Source organism: Wyeomyia smithii, chromosome 2 (genome assembly GCF_029784165.1).
Source record: "Wyeomyia smithii strain HCP4-BCI-WySm-NY-G18 chromosome 2, ASM2978416v1, whole genome shotgun sequence".
Lineage (NCBI taxonomy): Eukaryota > Metazoa > Arthropoda > Insecta > Diptera > Culicidae > Wyeomyia > Wyeomyia smithii.
The window spans coordinates 221,371,677-221,399,067 of record NC_073695.1 but is presented as its reverse complement, the minus strand read 5'-3'; the positions used below and the strand labels follow the sequence as shown (position 1 = coordinate 221,399,067).

The 27,391-nt window shown below is 39.0% G+C and overlaps 2 protein-coding genes across 6 annotated transcripts in view; one reads left to right on the top strand and one right to left on the bottom strand.

Annotated features, from left to right (window-relative positions):
* The window catches only part of LOC129723493 (guanylate cyclase 32E), a 93,727-nt gene extending 81,207 nt beyond the window's left edge, over nt 1-12,520 (bottom strand). For 2 of the 5 annotated variants that reach the window (XM_055677741.1, XM_055677745.1), the window contains exon 1: nt 12,064-12,520. The gene's annotated coding sequence lies outside the window, so the exon portion shown is untranslated. Of the gene's footprint in view, nt 1-11,411; nt 11,551-12,050 lie in introns of all 5 variants that reach the window. The other 3 variants (XM_055677743.1, XM_055677742.1, XM_055677744.1) reach the window with 3 other exon arrangements.
* Nucleotides 12,521-17,154: 4,634 nt separating this feature from the next.
* On the top strand, nt 17,155-24,012 carry LOC129725174 (uncharacterized). The gene is made up of 10 exons (XM_055680688.1): nt 17,155-17,398; nt 17,465-17,700; nt 17,770-18,177; nt 18,235-18,425; nt 18,487-18,938; nt 18,993-20,207; nt 20,267-21,392; nt 21,452-22,461; nt 22,520-23,755; nt 23,821-24,012. Exons 1-10 carry the CDS (start codon nt 17,303-17,305, stop codon nt 23,953-23,955), a joined length of 6,105 nt encoding a protein of 2,034 aa, XP_055536663.1. The 5' UTR covers nt 17,155-17,302; the 3' UTR covers nt 23,956-24,012.
* The last annotated feature ends 3,379 nt before the right edge of the window (nt 24,013-27,391 follow it).

Here is a 27,391-nt window from a genome sequence, read left to right as displayed (position 1 = left end):
AATTGACAACAGTTTTAAATTAATTCAACGATAATGCGGGCTTGTACGAACATTCGTAGTTGCACAAACTTGAGAGTATCAGCTGCATGAGTGTGTATTTCATGAAAAGTAATTATATCTGTGGGTTGATTTACATATAAATAAACAAATCTCATGGACAAAGGATCAATTTATTTCCTTTCGGTCTAGGTAATACTCGAAATAAACAGAAAATGCTTGTTCATTGTGATTTTGGCAGTTGCTTAACATTGTCATCGGATGACAGTTTACCATTTCGAGCAAACAAAAATCGGGATTGAGAGCTGTGCAGTGGACATGCTAAGTGCAAAGAAGCAATCAATTCGTTGGAGCGAATATTTATTTTCGCACAGAAATAGGTACCATCAATATCGTCCGACAGGACCACACAATCGAAGCTGCACACTGCACTTTCGTTCCAAAGAAGGAGTTGAATGGAACATTTAAGTACTTACCAAAGTAGGATTGCCCTAGATGGGTAAGGCACGATAACAGATGGTCACCAGTGCACCGAAATCGAGCGCCGGTCGTTAAGAGGTATTGAACATGTGCGCAAAATTCTACGTCGGAGTGCAGTGGAATTGGGTTGTGTTGGCGCGAATGCCAAACTTACGAGTAAAACGCGATGCAATTTCCGTCCACCGGTATATGTGAGCACAATACTGGTGTTGAACCATTAGAAGCTATGTCGAATAAAATTATTAACAATTTTCGACAAAAATCGTTGCGATCCTCAATTGCTACGATAAGCTCTCTTTATAGCCAATAAGTTAGCAATTAAGTTAGTTGTAAGTTTACTTCCCCTTTTCTGACAAGTAGGTTTAAATCCCTACGAATGATAAGTCCTAATTGCGGAAGCAAACAAATCCTAACAATTGAAATTACAAATTTCTAACAGTGTTGAGAAGTCACCATTTGTGACTGGACACACATACTCATTATTTACTAATATTTATCATAAATACTTAAGCTACTAACAAATCCCCCCTTAAAAAAATACAATCGCGACCGTTCTTGTCTCGATGATACTGAATTGTTTTCTTCGAGAAGAAGTTTCCACCAGTTACTACTTTCAGATAATTTTTCCATTAACGGTGAACAGAATTTTATTTAGCCATCATCATTAGATATGTTACTACTCACGGTACTGTAAGTTAAAGCATGCTTCGGTAAATACTACTCTTCGTATTTTATCCATGTTGGGCCGTGGGGAACAATCATTCAACACATATTGAGAAACTGTGAATTGCGTTTTGGAGACTGTGTCAATAGTCGTATCGAATAATTTGCTACGCTTCTGAGCTGTTTTTACAAGGGAATATAGGTCTTCTAATATGAGGGTTTCCATCATATTTATTTTTACTGATGTGTAGAAGCCGCCCCGCTCTCAAAAAAATTTAGAGCAAGTTCCTCGACCTGAGATGATTTTAAATTTATCAATAGTATCAAGTAGAAACACAAGTGGATGCCGCAGTTATATCCACATTGTGAAATACTTCTCGTTATAAAATCATTCAATCATTCTGTGGAAGCCCGAGAGAAGGCCATTTGTAGAACGACTAGCGAAAGATTTGTTCCAAACGCAAGCCTAGCATTGGAATCGATTTGTAGTAGTTTGTTTTTCATCACCGGTCGCAGGTGGCAATGTGACTGATTTGCTATCATTCTGGCTAGGTATCGTAAAAGTAATCGCAAATGGGTCCCAGCTTATGATTTCAAACATAATTTAATCAAGATTCAATGTTTATGCACGCTTTTTGACGAAAAAGTATTTGTTTGCCATTGCAGTAACAAATTCTGTTGACAGTCTAAATTAAAAAAGCACACGAGTGCAAAATTTCTCTTAAAACGTTACGATTTTTAATTGCTGTTTTCTCATCATCACAAAAACGCAAATGGGACGGACTTGCCATGAGCGGCAGAGCAATAATCTATAACTCATTTTTCTCTGTCACAAACCACGACAATGCCAACTGATTCAATTCCAGCACACCTTCGTCCCTAGTGGTACATTTCATAGCTTTTCACCGGTTGCAGCACGGGTGCTGAGAGATGCATATACAATATGAATTGCATTGAAATCGAAAGTGTACGAATTCAGCCGAGATTAACGATGATACACAAAGGAGTAATGCGTTTCGTCTTCATGTAATATTTAATTGTTATAAAAAGGCAAACATGCAACGTTATACTTTGTTACTTATGCATTTGATAAATAAACAAAAATATTGGGTTCAAATATGTTCCCTTTAAAGCATGACATCTGCCCGTCCTCAAGTGTAACAGTTTTCTCTCAACCGTTTTCTATTTGCTGTTTGGCTATCTTCAGAAAGAATTTTCCACACAAACATGAATCCTTTCTCTTGCAGGGGCTTTTCGTTGTCAACTATCAGGCGAGACCAGGCTTATTGTGTACAACATTCCTGCACCGTCTTGCAGTTTACCAACGATATCCCCGGTGCAGCCAGCTGTTGAACGATGGAGGAAAGGAATGCGACAAATTTGGTCGTTAAATAAAATACGCTATCTGTGGCATTTTATCGTTCTTCTCTCGTGTTTGCTACACTTTCGGAAACGAGAAACGAGCAGAAATTGTTTTAAAGGCTGTACAATAAAGGATTATCGTAGTTTCAATTACCATATGTTAGACAGTAGCAAAATCGTTATGAATTCAACTAGCGCTTTATATTTCAGCAGCATTTTTTCTGTAATAACAGTCCGGATTTATTCGTGGAATATGAAGATCTTCAGCAGTGATGCAATTTTAATTTACGTTTCTGATATAGAAATTTTTATCCATCAGTTACAATTTTGAATAGGCCCTTTTGAAACAGCAGTTGCGAGTCAACATGAACAGCGGACATTATAAAATGGCCTTATTATCAAAAAGGAAGAACTGTGAAAAGTTTCAGTGAAATGAAAAAAAAAAGTTTATTTTTACCTATTTTCCATGGAAAGCCTCACTATACTTATGTTATATTTGTATTTAATTCATATCAAGGAAGCATGAAATATTATACGGAAATTCACGCACCCATAGCAAAATATTAGACGGACAGTAACTCTGATATAAACAGATCGAAATGGAGTTGAAGAGAATGCATAATTAAATTGTTCTGTATACCGAAAAGAAATGGCTCTACAACAAATCAATATTTATCCAGTGTTCTATCCGCTTTTACGTAACAGCTGGGTATCGCGGCAGTCTCAAGTCATTATGAATTTTTCATATTTCTGAGTGAAAAATAAAACTCGTGTTCTGTGAAGTGTTCTATCTCGTTTTGTTCTGTAATATCGTTTAAATTGTTGCCTCAACCATATTTTTTCTTTCGTGTGAAGAGCCGGAAAGTGCTTCTTGTAATTCATAGACCTAGAAAAAATTTCCCTCGTCCAGACGGGACGGGTCTACTTTACTTTATTGCCTAATTTACAACTTAAAATGTAAGTCATAGAGCAAAAAATGTAATAGTTCATGAAGTAATTTTTATAAGGCCATAATTAGGACGGTACATTTTTGAATTTTAATAGTATTTTTGAAAAAAAAAAATGCCGCAGATTCATTTTAAGGTGAAATAGGACAGAATCCATGCATTATTTTATCATTGTTAACAGTACATACACTGCTACCGTAAATTGGGGTGACTTTGATCACTTTTTTTATTGTATCTCAAATATTTTCAGGATATACTGAAAACAATATTATTCGATATTTTTAAAATGAGTACTGGCATGCATTGAAAAAGATTCAGTCACTACTTCAAAAGTTGAGCAACATTTTTGCTGTTTTTAAATATGCTCTAAAAATTTTACACTAATCATCATTCCGGGGTGACTTTGATAACTTCATTGTTTTGATGAATTTGGTGTAACACTTTGCTATTTTCACTAAATTGAACAGCCTTAAACGGCTTAAACGAGTTTATAAATATGGAAAGCAATTTGGGGGCCATTCACATTCTACGTGAACAGTTTATAATGGCGAATGTACGAGATTCATACAAAATTTTTAGAATATATATGAATTGTTATCCACTGAGAGAGAAGGTGGTCTAAAATCATCAAAAACTAGTCCACGAGGAATATGACTTAAGAAATTGTCCAAATTTTTCATGTTACTTCACGTCTTGGGTTTTTGTTAAGAGGAAATATGTAATACGCTGTGGAGAATATTCGGACTCAACATTGCCTTCGAGGAAAAATTTGCAAAAATAACAATAAAATGTATTGTTATAATATTTGTTCATCTTAAGAACTAATCTGGGAACAAAATAAAAAAACTTTACGTATTGCAACTTGTTGTTTTGAATCTGCTTGAACCGATTGTTTGTATGCAACAAAAATCGCCAAAAATACACTTTATTTTCAATTATTATTTTATCATGAAAAACACTCTTTATATAGCAGGAAATGCATGAATAGTAGCAGTGCAGACATATATCCACACAATCAGTGAAGATTACGACAAATCCCAAGCACTACGAGCGCTTTTTTATCACATTTTCGAAAAAGAGTCACCCCAGTTTACGGTACCAAATTTTCATTATTTTTGATGCCATAAAATTCAACAGAATCATGACAATTTCAACATTTCTAAATGCTTGTGCAGTTTGCTGCTGGCAGTGCTGACAACACAGGCGCATAATTTGACACACGCAATGGACTTGATACTAGAAAAAAGCAAAACGTGGAATTTTGCGGGCCGCTACACTTTAGAGCCCATTCCGACCGATTTTTCGCGGAAATTAGTTACGATCGCGCTGTTTATCAGTGCAAAGAGAAAAGATTACTTAGTTTGAGTGGTTACGTAACTCTTATGTGCCGGTATTTGTGGAAAATGTTGTAGTCGCTACCGGCTCCGACAGAGAATAGTTGAAGAGATTGTTTATAAGACACGACCGCAAGGTAAACGTAGAATTGTGACAGCCTGTCTTATGCCAATATATTTTGTTTTGCAATAGGTTTCTAAATACACTCGATTGGGGTTAATCTATTTAATGGTTTGATGTTCTCTCGTTGTTTTCCGTTCTACAATTTGTACCCTATATATGTTGCCGTAAGACGTAATTCTACGTCAAAAGCGTAATAATCGATGTGCTTAAGTTGACTCTGTTTAATGGAAAAATGAAGAATGAAAAGAAACTGTATTAATTAATTCATAAATGCTTCATGATCGCGTGCGATATCCGCTCTGACATAATGAATCTCATTATATTCTGGTTTAGAGCTATCTTCTTAATAGCCACGTCCTAATTTCAAGTTCCCACGTTTCGTTCCAGTTTCGAAACACGGATGCACAAAAAATTATTTCTTGTGGACATTCTGTCGAGCCGGTGGAAGAGCTGAATGACCCCTGAAGGTTAAAGGCTCTCTAACAAAAATCAAATCAAATCAAATCTGTCGAGCCGAACCGATAGAGCTCTCATAAAGGCAACAAAATAACATTGTATCGTGTCGTGGTGCGGCTTGAAGGAGACAATGTTCCCGTCTCCGTGTCGAATGGATGCAGATTGTTGCGTGTTTGATATTGCCGATGGTAGACATGAGTATGAAAGACGAAATTCTGCTGTGATGTCAAACTATAACCGTCTTCTTCAAGACGTTACATCCTCCCTGCAGGCCGAGGGTAGACAGCCGGCTGTTCCTGTTCGTGATGTCTTGGCGAGCCGTGACCTATCCTACATGTCCCTTATATACGTTTTCCTGAAATCCATCCACGCCCCAGTCTAGTCCCGTTCCCCTCCGTCTACACCCAACAAAACGACAAGAACACGTTTGAACCTTAAGCACAAAACCAGCAACCAGACCCCGCACAACAGAACCAGGACCCAAGGACTACGAGCCTCTGTCCCAACTCACGACATCGTGGCTCAGCAGAACGAATCCATACATGCCATTCGACGATTATCAGACGACCATTGAACAACAAAACACTGATTGGAAATCCCATGCTAGTTTTAAGTTAGACTTAATTTCAGCTCGTAGTCGGCAGCGAGGATAAAAAATTTGCTTTAGTTTTTAAGTCATCAGATATAATTGGCGCCGTTAAACATTAAATTGTATTTGTGCCGTGTCAAATAAATGTTATGTGAAGAAAAAAAAGACGTTACATCCTTGTTAATGAAGTGTTGTGAATTTTCTAAAACGGACTCAGCACCGTGAGCAGAACGAGCCGAACTTTTCTGATTGAAATCGGATTTTTTCGTATATACCGCCGGTTATGCACAGTAATAACGAATCGTAATAAACATCACACTACCGTGCATTTGCAAACCACAGTTGCATTTTAATAATAACCTTTCATTAGGCTCTTCCAAATACATGTAGTAGCCTTGCGATATTCGCTCTGACATAATATTTTTTTCGGACGTTGGAGAATGATATAACTGGAAATAGAGGCGTGACTTCTTTATTTCCGGTTGTACCATTCTCCAACGTTCGAAAAATTTTATTTCGTATGTCGCAATACTAATGTACGAGAAATAAATCTCATTTTATTCTGGTTTAGAGCTATCGTCTGAACAGCCCAGCCTTAATTTCAAGCTCCCACAGTCTGTCCCAGTTTCATAATACGAATGTACAAAAAATGATTTCTTGTGAACATTCTGTCGAGTAGGACCGATAGAGCAACAAAATAACATTGTATCGTACAATAACATTGTATTCGAAAGAAGACGATGTTCCCGTTCCCTTGTCGAATGGAAGACATGAGTATGAAGGTCGAAATTCTCATGTGATGTCAAACTATAACCGGTGCTGCATTTCTGTTATCTGCTGCCATCTAGCACGAGAACAATTATAAATTACAACCGGCCCTTCTCAGGGCCACCAACACGTTCTCGAGACAATATTGAATTTTTCTTGCCTTGCAAATGCTGAAATTTGCAGTGTTACGTTTGTTCCACATGAAGAAAAATTTTAACTACTTCAATCACATAATTGTAGAGCACCAAAAGGTGCTATTATATTTCAGAACAGTAACAACACTGGCAAGTTTGTTCAATTGTCATCATTTCGGATAACCATTCGCCGATGATTCGAAGTTCTCCCGATTTCTCTAGTAGAATTGCCTGCCATTTCCAATAATTCTGTAGCTACCGAAAACTCCGTAACAGCCGCCAGATAGATAGGAGCCTAAGTATCAACGTGCCCAGCGTGATCAGCTAGAAATTGAAACCCGGTTTTCTATCTTCGCCACCATAAAACCATAACCATAAAACACAAAGCGCGCATTCCTAGTCAACTAGGTATATTCTGTCGACCTTGTTAGGGATTAAAGCATTAAGTGACCAACCAGAGGTCGACATTTGCGTTTCGACGTGACTTGACAATTTTCAATAGTACAATAGTTCGAACAATCAGATTACAATTTTCTGCATTTGGACGGGTGCTTACATGATTTTCCAATCGATTTTTGCAAAAAATGACGAAAATCGGTTGGAAACTGACTGAGTTTAAAACGTTTAGAGTAGACAATTTTTGTGACGCTCTAGATGTTTTCGGTTTTTGAAATTGGATCCCTGTATATGTTGCCGTAAGATGTAATTCTACGTCAAAACACAGAGGTTTCACGGTGAACCCAAATGAGCAACTTCTGTGTATTCTCACTAGAGTGATACACCACTCTTCTATTGATCAGCTGAGGTGTAAGCAGCAAGTGTGTAAATTTTTTTGCGATCGGTAGAAACATAACATAAAGAAGAACAGTGAAGTGTGGTTCAAAAAATTACTACACGCAACGCTTATGCTGGATAAGAAGTAAGCGGTAAATATTCATTCTACTTTTTTCCACATATTGAGAAGCATAACAAGCCGGTGTGCAATTATTAAGCCGAGTTATTAATGATACAAATATTTTCAGGGTCAAAACGGGTTGTTTGATTGTTATAGTGTCTTCAGCCATGTTGTAGATAATATTTTTGTCCTTAAAAAAAAAATATACCCGGTAAAAAATTATTTTGGAATATTTTATTTTTCAATGTTCAGTCGACTATCAATGTTCAGCTAATATTGTAAAAATGAATTTTGAAAATCTGCAGCGGCAGTCATTAACCTTTCTTTATCTTCTATCATTCACCTGTCTTTATCTTAATATTTTTTTTGGGAGAACCAAATTACAGTAGTTTGCGGGTTCAAGTCCCGTCTGAATGCGGTAGATTCTTCCAGTATCATATTTTTCAGTTCGCTTATTTAGCTTCCTCAACTGTATACACTGTCTGCTATCAGGAACAAAATTACTGTCTACAAAGAAACTCTTCTGACTTTACAATTATTTAGGGTTTTTTCTTTTCATTTCTCCTTTGAGATAAATAATTCTGAGAACAACTGTCTCTTGAGCATATATCAAATGAGAGGAGTATCTAAGTAGTAAATCCAGCAACCCGCCACGACATCGAATGCTATCGAATTTATCCCAGCAATTCGCACCGCGTTGAACTTCTGTGTATTCTCACTAAAGTGATTTGCCGTTCGCTCAGCTGTGATGTAGGAAGCTAGTGTACTAATTTTTCTGCGAGCAACAGAAACACACCACAAAGCAGAAGAAAAAAATGTGGTGCAAAATATTACTACACGCAACACTGATGCTAGGCAAAAAGTTTCAATATGTTCTCTAAAAAATTCACTCTGTTCTTATCACATATTGAAAAGATTAATAAGCCTGTTCTAAAATGCTATACTCTAACGTAATGTAGTGCAATAATAAAGCATTACTGAGCTCTCTAGAAAAGAAAATGCAAATAAGTAGGTTTTTCCATACATACTTGAAATGCAATCCGCCGAGCGGAGACAAAACCAATCGACTTCCGGTAAATTCAGGATTGTTTTAGGCTTCAAATGGAACCAAAAAAAAAATTTTCTGGGAAAAAAATAGATCACTTTACCCCACCCTAATATAAAAATACAACTGTGCAAAAAAGTCGCTGTGAAAAATTTCGGCATTTTTTTATTAAACACCCAACTCAAGAAACATTTTATCAATTAAATTTTGACCCTTTGAAAATTCAGAAAAACATCTGCATAAAAAAGAATGGAGCATTTAATTACAGTAAACGACTATTTTGAAGCGATTCGGAGAAGGTCACTGCGGGTTGATTCGTATTTTACGTTATTTTGCGGAGCTTAAAATTTTGCTCGATCAGACTTAGCAGTTAGCGCACCAAACCTGTTGACAGCTGACACCAATAATAATCCTTTCGAGTACGCACGCCAAAATAAGGCCAACAATTTGCAGACCTCGATATGCAAAATACATTCATGAGAAATATCTTTGCAGTTACTGTGTTCGTAATTACCGAAATAACCTATTTTTGGCATGATTACAAGAACAGACAATAATGTGTCAGGACCGCTAGCAGATGAACGAAGTCAGTCATCGTTTACGAGCCCGCCACTCTCGTGCCGTCTCGATACAATAAAGATTTCGATTCATCGCCATAAGACGAAACTGCGGGGTGTATTTTGCAGGTATAACAAACACCTTCACGTTCATTCATTTAGGCGAACCGGCTTTACCGCCAGGGACCTACATTTAGCCGGTTCAATCTGCACAAAAAAAGAGATCTTCTGACTCGCCTGTGTATTTTTTGCTTTCTGTTTCTTTCCTATCGATGCTATAGTTTGTTATAGGCTAGCATGCTCTGTCATAGAAACTAAATTAATTTAGACCCCAGCGTTGATTGCAACTGCCGGTCAAATTTTAAGAGCTTATCAAACAGATGAAATTCTACTGTATTGCAGCTACAGTACATTTTTGGCGCAAGTTCACTGAATGTACAAAGCCTGCACAAAATTGGAATGATTGCCAATAGTTCTGAAATAAGTCATGAAGTTAGATCGGTTTAGCCTTTCCAGATACCTATCTCTCAGGCGACAAATTTTGCTGATTTTTAAATTTCAGATTGGTTAACCGATCCCCGACCAATTACTATATTTACTAGACTATTCGCGGCAGCTTCGAAGAGCCGATTTATTTAAGATGTTTAAGGTATATTATCTTAAGTTAGCAGGGTTTCGCAAATCATTTTCATTTAGGGAGACTGGGAGTGATATCACGTTGTAAAAAGTAGTGAAAGTTGCACTAAATTCAATAAATATTACGGGTTCCACTTAACTCAAAAAGCTCTCAGTGTGCCCTAACCCCAACACGCCCTTTGTCTTTTGTTGACGTGTAAAACCAGCGACAAATACCCGTCCCACATTGGAGTGGCAGCATGACATGTTGAACCGGCAAGATTCAGCTTACGTCATCATCCGATGGAGGGTTTAAGTGATAGATTGTGTGCAAATATTTGCCGACTTTGGTTTTTGCTACCATCCACTACTCCACATACTAAATACGGAGTGCATAGCGAATTAGCCGCGGACAAGTGGGTCTGCTTCCGATCAAGGTCGCTTTTCAAGGCTCTGGGCAGCCTCTTAATGGCAAGCAACCAACCAGAAGGCGAAGCCAGAGAGCGTGCCGTTCGCATATGGATACTGCGATTACAGGTTTGCCCAAGAGGGTCGCAGAGATCTTGTCTCGCACACTCTGCACAGCCGGTTCGACGTAAAATTGCGACTTTTACGAGACATGTTCACCTTACTCGCGTGGCACATCTGACAGTATTTTACCCTTGAGTCATACCCACCAAAGTGGTGTCATTATGCAATTTACGCAAAAAAAAACACTCGAATGCACATTGCCGCTCGTAATCGTCCTTATTTACATCAGAGCTATTACTATTGTGATGTTTCAAAAAACTGTTTTTGTGTAGGCAAGCTTGCCATTGGAAACGGATTTGGCCTATCATAGAACAACGAGCAACAGGAACAACAACATTTTTCCATTTTTCAACAGTTGTATTGTCTCGTCACGGTGCTCTACTACGAATTGGTTGGCACAAGTAAAGTAATTGAAAAAACGCCAGTTACAGGGCTGCAGCAATCAAATCGATACAACGACAGATTTGCAGAGAATTATATTTCAAAACCAGAGGTTGGGAGATGAAGGTACAATAAAAATTTAATAATTCAATTAAATCGAGAGCAAGAGCGGCATTACGTAAAGGCTGCTCTCGTGAGATTTATATTTCTAGATAAACATTTCAAATGGTCCTATCTGTTTTTATTGTTTTACCGCAGCGTCTTTTTATTTTGGTAATGGTTCAGCTTTAGTAACTCTCCCAAGCGATGTTTTCGTTCAGAAGGCTAGAGTGATCCCTCCGCTATCAACTTGTGCAAATAACGTGTCATAAAAGGTGTTTAATAAGTTATGTTGATTGAATGAAAGTGATCGATAAAAAAATCGTTCAAAGTAGATAGGACCTTTTGAAATGTTTCTCTAGATTTATGGAGAATTTTACGTTAATAAGTTTATCGAATAGTAAGAATGATCTAGCTTACTGCCTAAATATCACCTGCTCAAACATCCAGCAGTAAATGATGTTCAACTTTTTGTGTTTTACAACCATACAAAAGTAATAAACATGGTTTATGACATAAAACTCAACCACTTCAACAGTATCTCTTCAACGGTATTTATTTAAGCATCTCTCACTACGATCACAAATGAAATTTTATTCAAAACACATGTCATAGAGTTGAGTGTAATCGAACGAACGAGATCTACCGAACGTAAAGCGCTTCCGAGTCACACTGTCCCTACTTGTGAAGTTGCCAGAAACTTCAACACGGACATGCCAGCACGCACGCCAACTCATGGCGCTGCTATGCAATAATTGGTAAGGAAAATGTCCAGTTACAACAACTTGAAAATCTTGTTCACTTCTCGGTGCAATCAAGGTTATTTTCGCCATTCAATCAAAGCAAAGACGAAAACTCGCACGCGATCTCCTCAGTTCACACAAACACTAGCACACACACATAATCACGCCATGAGCGCAAGATGAAAACTAAAATTGTAAAACTAGAACACGGCGTCGCGTTCGACGTTCAACAAAACCGGCCCACAGCAACACAGCCCCGTTCTAGCGCCAATCGACCTGCGTTCAATCTTCTTATTTTAAAAATAAATCTCGCCCGTTTATTGCACGTACCGTTCTTACTTACTTTTCGCCAAAAAAATCCAAAAAATTGATGAAAACAAAACGTTGGCAGGAGCGTTGAACTTGTCGTGCGTGCGTGAGTGCCAAAATCTCACAACTCTGACTGAAATCCGTGACGCCAGCACACTTTAAATGCTCGGTTTAGTTTCACGAAAATTAAACTGACCACTGCGAGACACTCGCAGGGAAAGGAGTCAACTTACTATTGCAACTTAATAACCACTCAGGTGAAAGTGAATTGCACTTCTTGCATTTTTTCCTTTCTTATTTGCTGTAACACCCAACATAAGGCAACTGCATCGCCATGTGCGCAGGCCACTAAAACAAATACACTCAGATCAGTTGATCGGTATCCCCATCCGTGCACTTCACTGCACTTTTGATGCAACTAAAAAGCACACAAACACCACAGTGACACTTCTACTTTTTGCACTCCTCAAAACACGTCCGATCCCGGCGAAGTCACGCGGCAAACTGAACGGTGTAACTGCTCCATCCTTCCATATAGTGCCATGTGGGTTCCGCCGCCGCGACCGGCCGTATGTGTATGCAGAGTGGAAACCATCGGTTACAAATCGAAATGCTTTAATTTTTCAAAATTCATCACCCACTGGGCGAACCGTTCTGTGTTCGCTGCACAACGAAACGAACCTAGCCACTTCACGAACAAAACCGAAGAGAAACACAAACAAAAACACCAACCGGCGCGGCGACCCAACAAGCAGCTGCTACTTACGAGACGACGGACAACCTGCTGCACCGCTTCGCCATAAACAAACCGAGCAATGCATACCCACTACGCACGGATAACGTTATCGTTTGTAATAAGCAACAGATGCACACGATCGGATCGTGCCTCTGCCACGTGCTCGGTCGGCTAGGATTCGGCTTCACCCAACTGTTTAGCTTTTTTCATTCATACAAACGAGCCGGCCTGTGAACTTCTTTACGAGCGGACACAAACGAGCAATAACAGTGCCGCTTGAGCACATACATAAATAACAGCATATCAGAAAGGATGGAGACGCAACGTTGTTTGCTGCATGCAGTGTAACGTGCTCTTGTAACCAACGTTTAATGTTCAATGCTCCGTAAATAAAATTATTCAAAACGATCAACAATTCGCTAAATTTGAGATATAATCTATCATTTTGTAATGTTTTCAAGTTAACATATATTATAACCAACATAATTAATAACGAATAACGAAATATATTACTGCTTCTTCTACGGTGAATGGTTTCAGTGTATCATAGTGTTTTATTCCACTAATTCGTACAATTTTTATCTAATTTCAGTTTGTAATTTCATCTGTTTTCATTCGGAAACTACTTCGTTGTAACAAGGACTTTTTTGCGTAACAGAGTAGGATTCCTGCAACGACGGCCTTGAAAGCATACAATAAGTCCAATAATATTATGATTTCGTAAAAACCTGTTCGATGAAACAATAGAGTGTTTTCATAACAAATAATCTGAAAATACTCAAAAGTTTACTCGACTTTTTATTGAAAAGAAACCACACGTATACGAAAAATTTTCCAAACTCAAAAGTAATCTTGCACAAGGGCGTATACATTTTGCATTGGTTTTATTCGAAGTACTGTCGCCTACCGTGACCCGAATGACCATTATGGTTAAAAGACCCCGTTCACACCACAACGCATTTCGCCTGATATCAGGCGATTCGTGCTATCGAGGCCATATCACCATCCATATTGTCTGATATCCCATACAATCGAGATGTCATCGGATATCACCTCAGCTACATGATATAGCGGATATCATGTTCGCAATTCACGTTGCATGCGAGTAGGAAGGTAGGAAATACTTATGCGTTTTTCATCCCGCACATTTTGACAATTGCATATGAGAGTTCGCGTTGGCGCCAGCCTAATTGCATTTCTCTTGTTGTCTTGTTTTTGCTTTGACCTGTTTTTGTTTTCTTCTCTTTTCAAAGCAAATGTCAAACCATATCGTCTGATTGTAGTGTGAACACCTGAAGTGATATCCGATAAAATTGACATTAAAACGCCGATCGCTGATTCGCTCAATGTTTGAGGAAGCGACAAAAAAACTAGTTACAAAGCCATTTACAAAGCGATTCAGCTGATGGCGTGGATTATATACTTCAAATTATATAATCAAATAAAATACGAGAGTTTTTTTTCAATTTCAACTTTTTAAAGAATAATCAAATTTCAATGAAGCAATATGATTCGATTGGTAATTTCAAATTATAAAGCTTTTACAAACTTACTTTGTAAATGCATCCGTTTATTAAGACATTTCAAAACTAGATTTAGAAAATTAAAGCTTTTTCTGAGAATGAGCTTTTTTTTGGAGATTGTTCGGGGTTTTTCAGCAACAATTCTTGATTCATATAAATGTAGGACCAATATAACACACTTCATTTTTTGACATCATAAATAAATGAATGATTCGAATGTTATCCCTGTCCGTCGATCACACAAAAGCGAAAGAAAGTTGCCCTAAAGCTAAATATAGTTGTCTTGAAAAGATTATAGCTTTATAACCAATCCTGTGAATTTTGGTGCCCCTAGTTAGGTTAGTAGTGCACAAAGCCTCCACATGTGAGGGGAACGTGCCGTTATAAGCCATGGCTTTTTAGCCGACCTACCTACAATTTTTTGCATCACACTTTTTTCCTCTGCTTTGCGCTGTGCTTCCGTTGCTCGCAGAAAAATTAATACACTTGCTGCTCAGGGAGCATACTTAAATGACGTAGCATTTTTTTTTTCATGATAATAAATAGGAATGTAACGGATATCATCATCCGCTTCCGCAAATGCGGAATATCCGCATGAAAATTGACGTCCGCATCAACATCTTCATCCGTTATCACTTATCCGCATCCGCATCCGCATCTGCAGATGTCTGAAAAATCACATCCGTAACATCCCTGATATTAAACACCCCTCCCCCCTCTCCGTCCCTTTCGTTGCATTTGGTCACAAAATCTCTAACAAATTAATGCCACAAATAAAAATTTTTCGACAGCTCCCATTGCAAAGCTTTGTGCGATGTTTTAGTGTGTCTTTAGTGTACATTTATTCTGCCCATTCCCCTCCCTTGTCACAGCTTGTATCAAAACAATCATACCCATTCCTTCCCTCTTAAATGTTACGTCATTTAAGTATTCTTCCTTACACAGCTGAGTTTGGGTCAGTTAGAACACACAGTAAGAGTACATCGCGATGCGCACTGCTGAGATAAATTCAAATCATTTGAAGAGCAAGCATGCGTAACGGGCGGCTGGATTTATTTTATTTTTCACAATCTTCTTTTCTACCTAGATGCTCCCCTCATTTGATGTATGTTTAAGAGACACATAGTAAAAGCACTGCAGTGAACGCTGTTGTGTAGTTATTGTAGTAAAAATTAGTTAGTATGCCGTAAGCTCACATAGTGGCGCAAAGTGTAACGTTTCGAACAAGGACGAAAAATTTTTCTGGATTTTGTTTGAGGTTTTACTATTTGACGTATTTAGCCTAAAATAACACTCCTGCATGTGGCCTATTATTCCCCGCTATTTTTCGTTGTGCAAAAATAATTTTTTTTTCGGAAATTCTGCAAACTCGACCCAACACTGAATTTTTATTATTTCCTAGCGTATCTGAACAAAATATATGAAAAAAAAATCAAAAGAATCGTCTGAAAAGTAGGCTTAAAATAATTTCCGTCTCAGAACATTGAAAATTTGCCTTAGGCGACCCATTATGCCTCACCCTACTGTATGCAGTAAACGTTCCAAAGAGTTGCGGGTCATAGCTATAAACATTTCGTTAATATTATACGATTTGATTGATATATTTCGTTATTTATCATTTATCTGTTCCGACATTTATCGTTGATCTAATAACATAGCTTAAAGAAGTTTAAATATAAATGAAGGAGAACCCAAAAATGTAACGATAAATATTTAGTAATATTGAATATTGTAAATATTTCGCTCCTGAAAAAATTTTGTTTTAAAATTTTTCCTCAGGTTACAAAAAAGCTTAAGCTGAATATTTTTTAAGGAAAATATAGAGTCAAACCTGTATTTGTGCGAGGGATAGGGACCGCACAAAATAAATCGCATAAAAAAATCATTTGAAACTTCACATGCAGCTACAAAACAATATTTCCACAGCATTATTGAAAAAAAAACTTTTTTTATGCGGTGGATAGGGACCGCATAAAAAAAATCTCAGTTAAAAATAACTCGAAAGTTGTTGTTTCTGATTTAGAATACCTATTAAACAATTTTAAAACATCGGATTGATAAACGAAACTTTTTTAAACATACTAATCTTTCCAACCGCTTTCCTTCGTAGGCAAGCAATTCGTGACTTTTCCTATGTAAAACTGGCTCAAACAGTAATTTTTGGACGCAACACTTCTGTAATGCGTTGGAATTCGTTCCAAGAATCGGAAAAATTAAATGGCTGAAAATGTTGTCGGAAATGGTTCTTTTTCATATACCGCACAGAAAAATCGCACAAAAACAGTCGCACAAAAAAAAACACGTAAAAAAAGTCGCACAAAATAAATTTCGTACAAAAAACGAGTCGCACAAAAACAGGTTTGACTGTATATTGTTTATGATTCATTCTCTGCTAGGCCAGGCCAGAACGTGAACATTGAATCAAACGCAAAAGTAAAATTGCGTCAATAAATCAAATTCTACTTCGGATCTCGTTGGTTTTTGAGGTCACATTATTTCAGTAATCACATTATTCAGAAAATTCTAGAAATATATACAATTTACATTCAGCCTATAAATTATTGTTTAAAAAACACTGCAGAACGACTTAAACATAGCAACAAATTAAAATGATTAGTTCATTAGTTTGACCAAACTTTTTATCAGTTCGTGGAGCACTCAGCCGTTTAAAAACCCGCTAACTCCTTGCTAAGTTCATTCAAATAAAAATATATAGAAATTCCTGCTGTGTGGTACCGTGCCAATTGAAATTGAAAATCAAACGAACAACTTGAGCATCCCTTGTATTGTATTACCCTGATTCATTTCCACTGTTCCGTGGAACGATTGAAAAAAAAAATCAAATCGAATTTGACAGCTAGCTGGCCATCTCGAATTTAACAAACGGCGGGTAATCAGTGAACTCAGAAGTGTTTTACAACCGTTTTTATTCAAGTTAAAAAAAAATACATCATTTTTCAACAATATATGCATTACTTTTTGTTTGTGCTTGTTACTATTGTCCTTTCAACAACATGTGGTCCAATTTCGAACTGATTTCTTTCGAGGATGAAACATTGAATAGCGCCTTCTGTACCAACGGTCTTTTTCGGATTTCTAGTGAAGAACTGGTTTGTATTATGGTCTACTAAATTTTAACAACTGAACATAGCCTTTATGTTGTTATGTGTTGGCAGGTCCAGAAAAATCCCCGCGTTACAGGAATACTCCAGAATCGACGATTGATTATTTCAATCGACAAAACTTTGGTCGTATTCCAGGATGAAAATCGCTGTAACGATGGCAAAATATTGGACGTTTCCTGCAACATTGAGTGCGTTGCCAGTTCCGACAGTGGTGATCTGATTGTATGTGGTTTATCTAACGGTACTATTACCGGATTTCATGTTGGAGGAATCAGCTTATTTAGTTTGTAAGTTTGTATTTAGTTTGTTTCTTCTACAGCACCAGCGGACAAATATTAATCGGTTATTTATTGTAGACCCATCAAGTCGGAGGATTACAATCCGGATAACACATTCACCGAAATTCGTCAAATGAACGGGAACTATTTTGTTCAATGTTCTCGAGGTCCAGTTTATCATATTATACTCGATGAAAATAGGATAAGCGAATCGCTGAAACAGTTGGACTCGAGTAATATGAACAATACACTTAACTTTGATGATTGCGTGATTGTCAATCGTATAATGGAGAAACACTTGCGCGAGGTGGTCACTAGCTTTGTACCAATGGTGAGCTATGATCTTGGAAGTGACGAAACATCTCCTTCCATCATTTGCACCAGCAATGAGTCGGTATACTTTCAAAGAACCAACGCCTTTGAAAAGTTTCCCATTAAACCGGAGTATCGTGGAATCAAGAAGTTGTTTAACTTTGTTCATTGTTTGTGGGTATCAATTAGAATTAGATTTTCTGACTTTTTAAATTATTTTTCGATTTTTAGAGTCGGTTTAACATTCAGCGGACAACTGATAGAAATTTGTCCTGTTGTAAAACTAGCGTGGGAGCTGGAAGTGCCTTTTAAGATAGATGATTTTATTATCATGGAATGTACCGAAGAAACGGTAGAACTATTACTTCTAACAAAACCAGACTTGAACGGAGTCAGATCGATGAAAATCGTCGACTTTCCTTGTGAGTTCATAAACAGTTTAATATTCACGATCTGAGCATAACTTGTCTAAAATTCTTTCAGCAATGGAATGCAAGTACGATCTGGAAATGAACGAGTACGTATGGCTTGTACAGCAACCCAAAAGTGCGGTTAACATTTACTACATCACGGGAAACCCCAAGGATAAGCCACACGTTCAGGAAATTGAAATGATGATATTGTCTGAAACGCAGCCCTCGCTTAGATTAGAAAAACTTATTCGCAAAGGACGCCTGGATGAGGCCGAAGACTTTGCTAAACAGTTTGACCTAAGTTTGCAGTGCATTTATCAAGCTAAAATTCGGCTGCTGTTGGCACAGATGGCTGCCAGCCGACATTCAGCCGGAGAAACGTATCAGCACACTTTCGACAAATTAATGGAAATCTTGAACATGATTGAAGATCCTGCTTTTTTTCTCTCAATCAGACTAGCTGCTATTCCTGAGCGAAACATGAAAAAACGGTTTCTGCAATTCTTGGCCCAAAAAATTGATGTAAGTAATCTAGTCAACTTTAGCAAACGTTATCTTATTTTTTTTCCTCTTTAGAAAAGTCGTCCGGAAATAAGCGACATCACAGAGCAGTTGCTTCGTTTGGATACTCTCAAGCTAATCGACCCGTACGAAGTGGATGCAGAGTGGCAAAATTTTATTTTCCACCAAAATCTTACAAAGCATTGCATCGAGCTGTTCAAAACCGATATGCAGGCTGCCTGTTTGATCTGGTCACGCCATGTTTCGTCATTCATTTTACACATGGACTCACTGAAAATCACTAGTCTTCTCAAATCCATACCCGAAGGGACTCCACCTTTGCAACTAATCCAGTGGCTAATGCATTTCGTTCCTCCAATCCTGCAGCATCTTCCACAAATGATGCGAATTTTAGTAACTTTTGTAATTGGTAAAACTAAGGCGCTACAGTTTGCTCCATTTTGGCCGAAAGTTGGCCTCACGTTTATCGATGACGTGATTGCCATTTTCAAGGACGTGAAATTTCCTATCATGGATATGCGATTGCAGTATGAAACCAACATGGAAGAAATGGAGCTGCTTAGTGATGCACTGAAAGATCTCACTTTGTTGAAGGAGAAATTCAACTTAACGGCTAACATTGATAACTATCTGCAGGAAACTAAAGAACACACCGCGTTTCGTTTACTGCAGACTGTACAGCTTTCAAATTTAAAACGAATCGTGACCGAATTTCTATACCCGATGTTCGTCGGTCAGGAAACCCAGCTGCAAAAGTCTATTACGCAATACATTCAGTTTCTCATTTCCAATCAAAACATCAGTTACTGGGAGGAACGTTGCGTAATTTTGGTAGAAGTGCTTCACAACGAATACGTGAAACTGAATGTTATTTTAGATATTCTTAAGGCATCGCCAGTACCATGGTCCAAAACTATCACTCCACTGGTGAAGTACGCCAATTCCGACCATCCGATTGCGGCTCAGATTTTGCTCGAGCAACGCACGCAGATTGTCAAAATTATTAAAGTTAAATACGGATGGCCAGCGAAGAGCCAAGGATGTCTTCGAATGTTAGCTAATCGTGTGCTGAAGATGCGTGATGCAAATATGTTGAATGACATCAAAGAGTTGACGGAATCGGCACCTGAAATCGCGTTTACAGTAGATCTGAACGTTATGTTGCGGCTTGCCGAATATGGAGAGTATGTTGTTGCTCTGCGTTATATTGAAGGACTGCCAGATGAGCGCAAGCAAGATTGTAGTCGCTCCGTCGCCGAAACAATAATTGTTAGTACTAGCAAATATGTTGTTTCTACTTTCATTCAATGTTGATTCTTCTTTTGCAGCACATGCTCGATGATGTTAGTGGTCTTGAGACGTATTCCGAAAACTATATTGAGTTATTGCATTTACTTAAATCACGCTGTTCTCCTATGAGCCAACTGGAAATACGAGAAATGCTCAATATTTTAAGTCTTCGCAAGGAGTTCCAACTAGATGTTCGCCGAGACAATTTCATTGGAGAAAAAGATCGTCGGCAACTGTTACTTAATGGCATTCAACATTTGCTGCTTCAAATTAGTGGAGATCGAGTCAATTTTCTCTCTGATTTGTTTGGTGGAGTTAAGCGACTGACGGAAGCCTTAGATGTAGAATTTCTAGATGGAATCTATGAGATTTTAAATTTGATTGGCAATGTTCATGCCAGCGGTGCCGTTCTAGCTAGAGTAGCCGAAATGATTGATATGGATGGCGATACACACGTAAATTTACATCGCTTAATAGCTTTACTGCTAACACAACAAATACAGTATTTCGCCGATTCTAATGCTAGCTGGGAATTAGACCCTCTGACCTATCCACTAGCAGATAAAATATTAAGATGTTGCTATAAAGAAGCAACTTTTAACGGAATTGCGAAATTAGAACTGCTGCGGTGGGTTCAGCTAGGCAGTCAGTATTATGACATCGATGTACTGGAAGAATACAACAAACGACCTTACCTGCCAGAGAAAGTGTTCACAAAAATGTTCACCATGACTAATGGTAAACATGAATCGGTGAGAAAAAGCTACAAACGAGATTCGCTCTCAACATTCGATATAGTTTACACGAATGACGATGCTATGGAAGGAATCAAAACTTTGGACGATCAAGAAACGACCATTAAATGCATCGGACAAGCGCTACAGGTGGTAGTTGGAAGCCTAAAGGCGGACCAAATGGAACCACCACTTCGCTACTTCCATGAGCTGCTGGCGCCCATTGATTTGGATGCCATCAAAATGGACTTTCAGACAACCTTAGAAATACTGGTGAAGTATAAAAAATACCCAGCAGCTGTTCAATTGGTACAGTTGGTTTTGTCCTATGAAAAACTCACAGGAGTAATAATTCCTGCTGAGTTTGCTGAGAATCTTAGGCGAAAATCATTAAAGTATTTTTTGTCACAGAAGGAACCAGATTACAATAGTAAGAATAGGTCAAATATTTCATTTACCATAAACCTTATAATCGTCCTTTCGTTACAGTGGCCGTATTTGTTCTATTTCAATGCATTTCTAAAGAAAAGTGCCTAGAATATCTACGTTGTAATATGCTTAACGAATCTCAGCGGGCAGCCTTCCACACCTTACTGGAGTTCTATTATATTAATATTGGCGAAATGGAACGAGCCGTACAAGAGCGAGGCAAACGGATGCACTTCAAATTTTTCTACGAACTGTGTAAATTGGATCCATCTTTAAAAACTAAAAAGACCCTGTCGTTCCACAACATAGTCGACCTTACCAAAGAGATGAAGAGCAAAGTGCTGAGCATAGAACTGCTTCGTAAAATGAGCGAAAATTTTTCCTGGGATTACCAGCAAGTATTGGTTTCTCAGATTATTACGATACTCAGTTTACAGGAACTCGATTTTGAAGTGAGCCAAGACAATTTTGGCAAAGAAGTCGTTACCATCAAAACAACAGCAGAAGACATCCTGAACCAATGTCAACCATACATTAATGAAGTTACGAACCACGTGCTGCTGAGTACACGGTTGACGGAATATTTGCAAGAAATGAATTTTTATTTCTACGAGATGTACATTTGCGTACTAAAGATTTTCTCGCAAATCAATCACCAACAGGAAGAAATGGTAGTATGGCAGAAAATGCTCGACTATCTCAAGGATGGATTGACCATTAAGCGAGTCCATCGCGCCGGGCAAGTTGAGCTGGATGCATGGCTCAAGCTTCAACCCGATGGTGGTATGCTGCCTAAAATTTCGAAATATCGCCTTCCCTTCATGATACTGATACGTCATCCATTGAAAACTCTCTTAAAGGAAGAGATTTCAATTGATAATTACAAAAAACTGTTGGTGCTTGTACAACTGAAGGCTCACCTCGAAAACATGGATCCAATCGAATTGCAGGACTATTTCTGTAAGGCAGCCGTGCTCAATTCAATCTCCGAATACAAGATTCAAGCTGATGAAATTTCACCAGGAACGGGCTGGCACTTGCATCCCGTTAACAATGCATTTTTGCAATCGGTAAGTGAAAAACAATCGATATTTTTTCGAGGAAAAAAGTTAAGGAGCTTTGTTTTAGATTCTTCGTTTGGTGGACTGCGTTTCGGATCCTGTCTCAAAGCTTTTCATCCTGTACTATGTCACAAATAATGCACCAGAAGGCGCCGATCAGGTAGAGGCAGCCTACGAATGTTACAAGTTTGTCTGCCAAAACGAGGATATTTTATCTGCAAATGTCGACGCAAAAGACAAAGTGGAGAAAATTTTCCGAAAATATCCCATCTTCAAAACGCAACATTTGCTACTACAGTACGGTATCAATGACGATAAATTGCTCTCTCTGGTGAAAAACCCTCTAGAGCTAATCAATGCTCTGTACAGTGTAACATTAGAGCGAAAGGTCGACATTAATAGTTTAGTTTGCGAAATCTCGAAACTCCACCAGTTAGACATTCATCCCATTCAAGTGACTTTGATTCAAAAATGGCTGTCAATTGTCGGTTCAGCTAATAACTCAAGTGAAAACCTAGAGGAAACCTTGTATGAAGATCACAACATGGAAGACGACTCGGTTACAACCACATCTGCTGATGAGTACGTCGCAAGAGCTCACTACATTCTAAAAAGCTGGGATAGAGAGAAGAGCGTCCAATTTCTCATAACACAGCTGTGCACAGGTGATTCGAACGTAGACGCCAAGAAGCAACTGCAAATCTACGATTGTTTCAGCAAATTAATTGATGATAACTGTATGTCCTACATCGATGTGTTCAATCCAAGCCATTACATTGTATTGAAGTGCATCTACTTCCTTAAATCGCTCGGCTTCAACAACCTCACTATGACCAAATTTGAGGAAACCGATAAAATGAGCTTGCTCAAACGTCTCTGGCAGTCGCATGCAACTAATGCAAAGGGTCTGGAAGTAATCGCCTACATTTGTTTAGGATACGACATATTCGTGCCTCAGATCTGGAACGGTTTGCTAAAGCAAATGGCTCGCACCAACATGCTATCTCATCTGACGATGCTACTGGACATTGTTTCCGCACACGAGCAGCTTATCGTACTGGAAGGATACCGAATGGCGTGGGAAACGATCATCAAAGCACCGTTCCGAAATGCCAGTCGGGTACGATCGTTTGAGGAAGATGCTGTACTGTCGAAGTCGCTTGTATTACTGCAAAAGTGTCCCGTTTCAGCTTCACTAAATTTACTGGACATTGCAGAAGTGTGCATTAATGCAAACCGCATCAGTATGGCTGCGGTACTGCTTCCTTACGCCAATGAAGTACAAAAAGAACCGCTCAAAAAGGTACTAATACTATTGGTTTTGAAATTCTCAATCAATACATGTGTTTTTTTTTTTATTTCTTTCAGTTAATCTTGAATAACATGGAACCTACGTTGAAACAGCAGATTCTTGAACTCGAAGAATTCGGTATCGCATCAGTAGTTGCACGAGCGGTGTTCAGTGAGCTCAATTTAAACAGAGATAGTAGATCTGATCATTAGAATTTAATGCACTAATCTATCGCTGAACATCGTTTAGGTTATGCTATTTACAAGTTATTACTTTTTGAAAGTTTATCAATTTAGAAAGAAATTTCATAGAATTGCATGGTACATCTCATAAGAGGATGGATATTGAATCACAAAAGAAACTGAAACGCTCTACAAGACTTGAATGGTGAGGTAGTTTTGCGATAATGTGTAGCCAATTAGCTTAAAGTATACATTTTCTGTTTTTCAGATTCGTGTAATTACTCAAGTCAACAGGTATTTATATACTGATTATATGTTTGTTATTTGAAAAATATTTAAAGCTCTCAAACCGTGACCCTTCACGATATTATAAATCAAGAATGCCCAATACCCCCCTTCGTTTAGCATTTTTAGTCGTGCGTTATCTGCCTGATATCGATCAATTGTATTGCAGAGCGTGCTGAAACGTAAAAATTGTATCCGTAGTGGTACTACGGATTAGAAGGCACCCATGAATCGTGCCTGATAGAACCCCGCGAACCGTAATGTGTGAATAGTATAACCGACCGGCCATGACGCGCTAATAAATTCATCTGCTGTTATCGTCCGTTTCAGTCCAGGTATACGAACTCGTCGACTACCTCGACATCATCACCACCAACTTGAGCTCGAAGTGGGAGGATAGCACTGTCTTCTCATGAAGCGTCTTTTCAAGTACTTTGACTTCGATGCATTGATGACCAGTCCAACCCATTCGGCTCTAGCCTTCAATTTAATGTACGTATCCGTCATCTTCATAAAGGTCCAAGCCGCAGTATCGATTTCGTCGGCGAAGCCGAACAGTTAAACCGACTGTTGGAATACTGTGCTACTCGTGTTAATCTCTGCTCTTCTAATGACACCTTCCAAAGCACAGCTACGGCACCTTGCCTTAAACCTCTTTGAGTTCCGGAGGGGTCGAGAGTGCACATCACTCGATCCATCGTCGCTTTGACCTACCGCGTTAGTTTGTCCGGAAATCCAAAGTCGTGCATTATTTGCCATAGTTGGTCTCGATGTCGTATGCCGATTTGAAAGCGATGAGCAGATTATGTGTTGGCACGTTGCAACATTTCTGCAAAATCTGCAGAATATCTGATCCGTGGTGGCGAGGGCACCGATGAATCCCGCCTGGTGATAGTGATAGTCGACAACAGATTATTATGGAAAGTACCTTGTAGACGGTTTTTATTAGAGTGGTTCCCGGTAATTGCAGCACTCCAGCTTGTCGCGTTTTTTGTAAATAGAACACATTACATTCCATCAACTCCTCCGGAACTCGTTCTTACACGGCTCTAGGCAGTGTTTCTCCACTGTATTTCAACAGCTCGTTGAGAATCGGCGTACGGCACGTAGTCTTCACGGGAGCTGTTCAGTTTCTCGTAGAATTTTCGAGTGACGTTAGCTCAGTACAACTCTTTCATCGCTACGCGATTAAGGTTCTCTTGCTGGCACTTCTTCCTTCGGAGGACAGTTTTGGCTGTTACGTGCCCTTCCATATCGTTCCACGTTCGCTCTCGTGCGGTGTTGTATTCTTGCCCGTGCTGCATTCTTGTCCTCGACTAACTGTTTGCATTCGCCGTCTAACCAATCATGTCTATGATTCGGCGCCCTTGTACTAAGTATTCCTACAGGAGTGGTACCTATGGCGGATCAAATGCTCCTCCAGCCATCCTCAAGAGTTACTACGCCAAGCTGCTCTTCTGTGGCAACGCTGCCTCCTAATGCTGTGCGTATTCACATGCAACCCCGGCGTCCCACAGATGCTCCATATTTGGTCGCGGAGTTCGCGTATTCTACACAGATACAAGGTCCTGTCCTTCTGCCCTGTTCAATAAAGTTCCTGCAGTGCTACGATTTCGAAGTTGCGTGAATGTAGTTCATCGTAGATGAACCTGTCGTATCCTGAAAAGCAGAGCGATTTGCAGTTCCATACCCCTAGTTACGATTGGAAACAATTTTTCGTTGCCTAGGTCCATGTTGATTGTTCCGAATCAGTTTTGTGCCAATGATCGCGTCGCACCTTCTCACTTAGCTGTTGTCGTCTGACAGTCCGGAGCGAAAGATGAGCGGCTTTGAAATTCCCTTCTCGCTCACTTCCTTCGTGGGAAAAATTAAATACGAAGTGCCCTGCCAGTCGTTGTCTTCCAGAGTGAGATAGGTTTCGTCGTCCATCACCACCGCCACGTTGCGATTCGCCGGGAACTGCCTGCAGCTGCGAACCAAGTGGACGGGACTGCCACTTTCTGACAAGTATGTCTATGTTCGCAAGGTATTTTTCACTATTTGGCCCGTTGCACCGACTTCCCGGCCAAACGCACGTAGCAGTGTAGCCATTTTTCCCTAGGTCTTCCTCTTTAGCTTCTCTTGTCGCTTCTTGTCGCTCTGGGTCATCGGCCATCCGGAACTCAAGTTGACGAACCCGCCAAACGTCCCCAAGTTGCGTCCCATCGAGGATTTATGGGCAAGCCTGAAGCGTAAGATTTACTCCAACAATTTTGTCGCGAAAATTGAGGAATTGATAAATAAAACGAAGAAAGAATTAAAAGTGCCTACACGAATGTTTTCGTCCGCCTTGGCGAATGTTCCGGTTAACTGCCGGAAGGCCGCACGCTAGATCGTAGATTTTTTTTTGCGAGTAAGATAACATAATAACCTTCCATGGGAAATTTATCAAACTCAATTAACTGTCTTAGTTATTTTTTTACCACCATCCGAAAAAAGTTCTTTTTTTTAACGTATACGTTATTACAAGGACAGTTAATATAGTAGAACGTTTTAATTTAACACTGCGTTACGGTACAACTGTGGATGCGGACGCGGTACGCACGGAATTATGCAGATATGGGCCCGAAAATTTGCACTGAACAAATATGGCAATAAAAGTACTTCCTTGGTTGCTAGAGACTGTTAAAATACCAATTCCCAAAAAAAAAAAACACGACCGAAGTGCTGACGAATACAAATGCATGTTGCGTCGTTTACAAAATATGCGCCAGACCCACTGGAACAGCTGGAAACATGTGTTGCTAACGTTGATAACTATCAGTTTCGATATCATTGATCTACGCGTCGTGCCCGTGACGCTATCGAGGTTGGGCTATCTTATCGATAGAATTGTTTCCGCGCAATGATGCCCGCTGTCACCAAAATTATGCGTGTACCTTCTCGACCAAGCCTTTCAATGACTAAAACGACCGGAAATAAAACTAGGTTAGACGCAGAGAACAAAACTCCCGTACCTATGAGTGTAGTCAGGTGATATCTTACTAATGATGACAGACCCTACCCAGATTCATGCAAACCTGTGCAGAAAAACCTATGGAATTGGATAACGGAACAGTAGATGTTGACATGGTTCTAAAAGGCACACGATTGTTAAGACAATGCGCATAGCACGTCTGGTCTACTGAGTTTACCTGCTACA

What these genes read in the sequence shown, in the direction of transcription:
- LOC129725174 (XM_055680688.1), top strand. Translation starts at nt 17,303, where the DNA reads ATGTGGTCCAATTTCGAACTGATTTCTTTCGAGGATGAAACATTGAAT. An exon ending in TTTAACTTTGTTCATTGTTT is followed by an intron (nt 18,178 to 18,234) that starts GTGGGTATCAAT and finishes TTCGATTTTTAG; the next exon opens with AGTCGGTTTAACATTCAGCG. An exon ending in ACAATGCATTTTTGCAATCG is followed by an intron (nt 22,462 to 22,519) that starts GTAAGTGAAAAA and finishes GCTTTGTTTTAG; the next exon opens with ATTCTTCGTTTGGTGGACTG.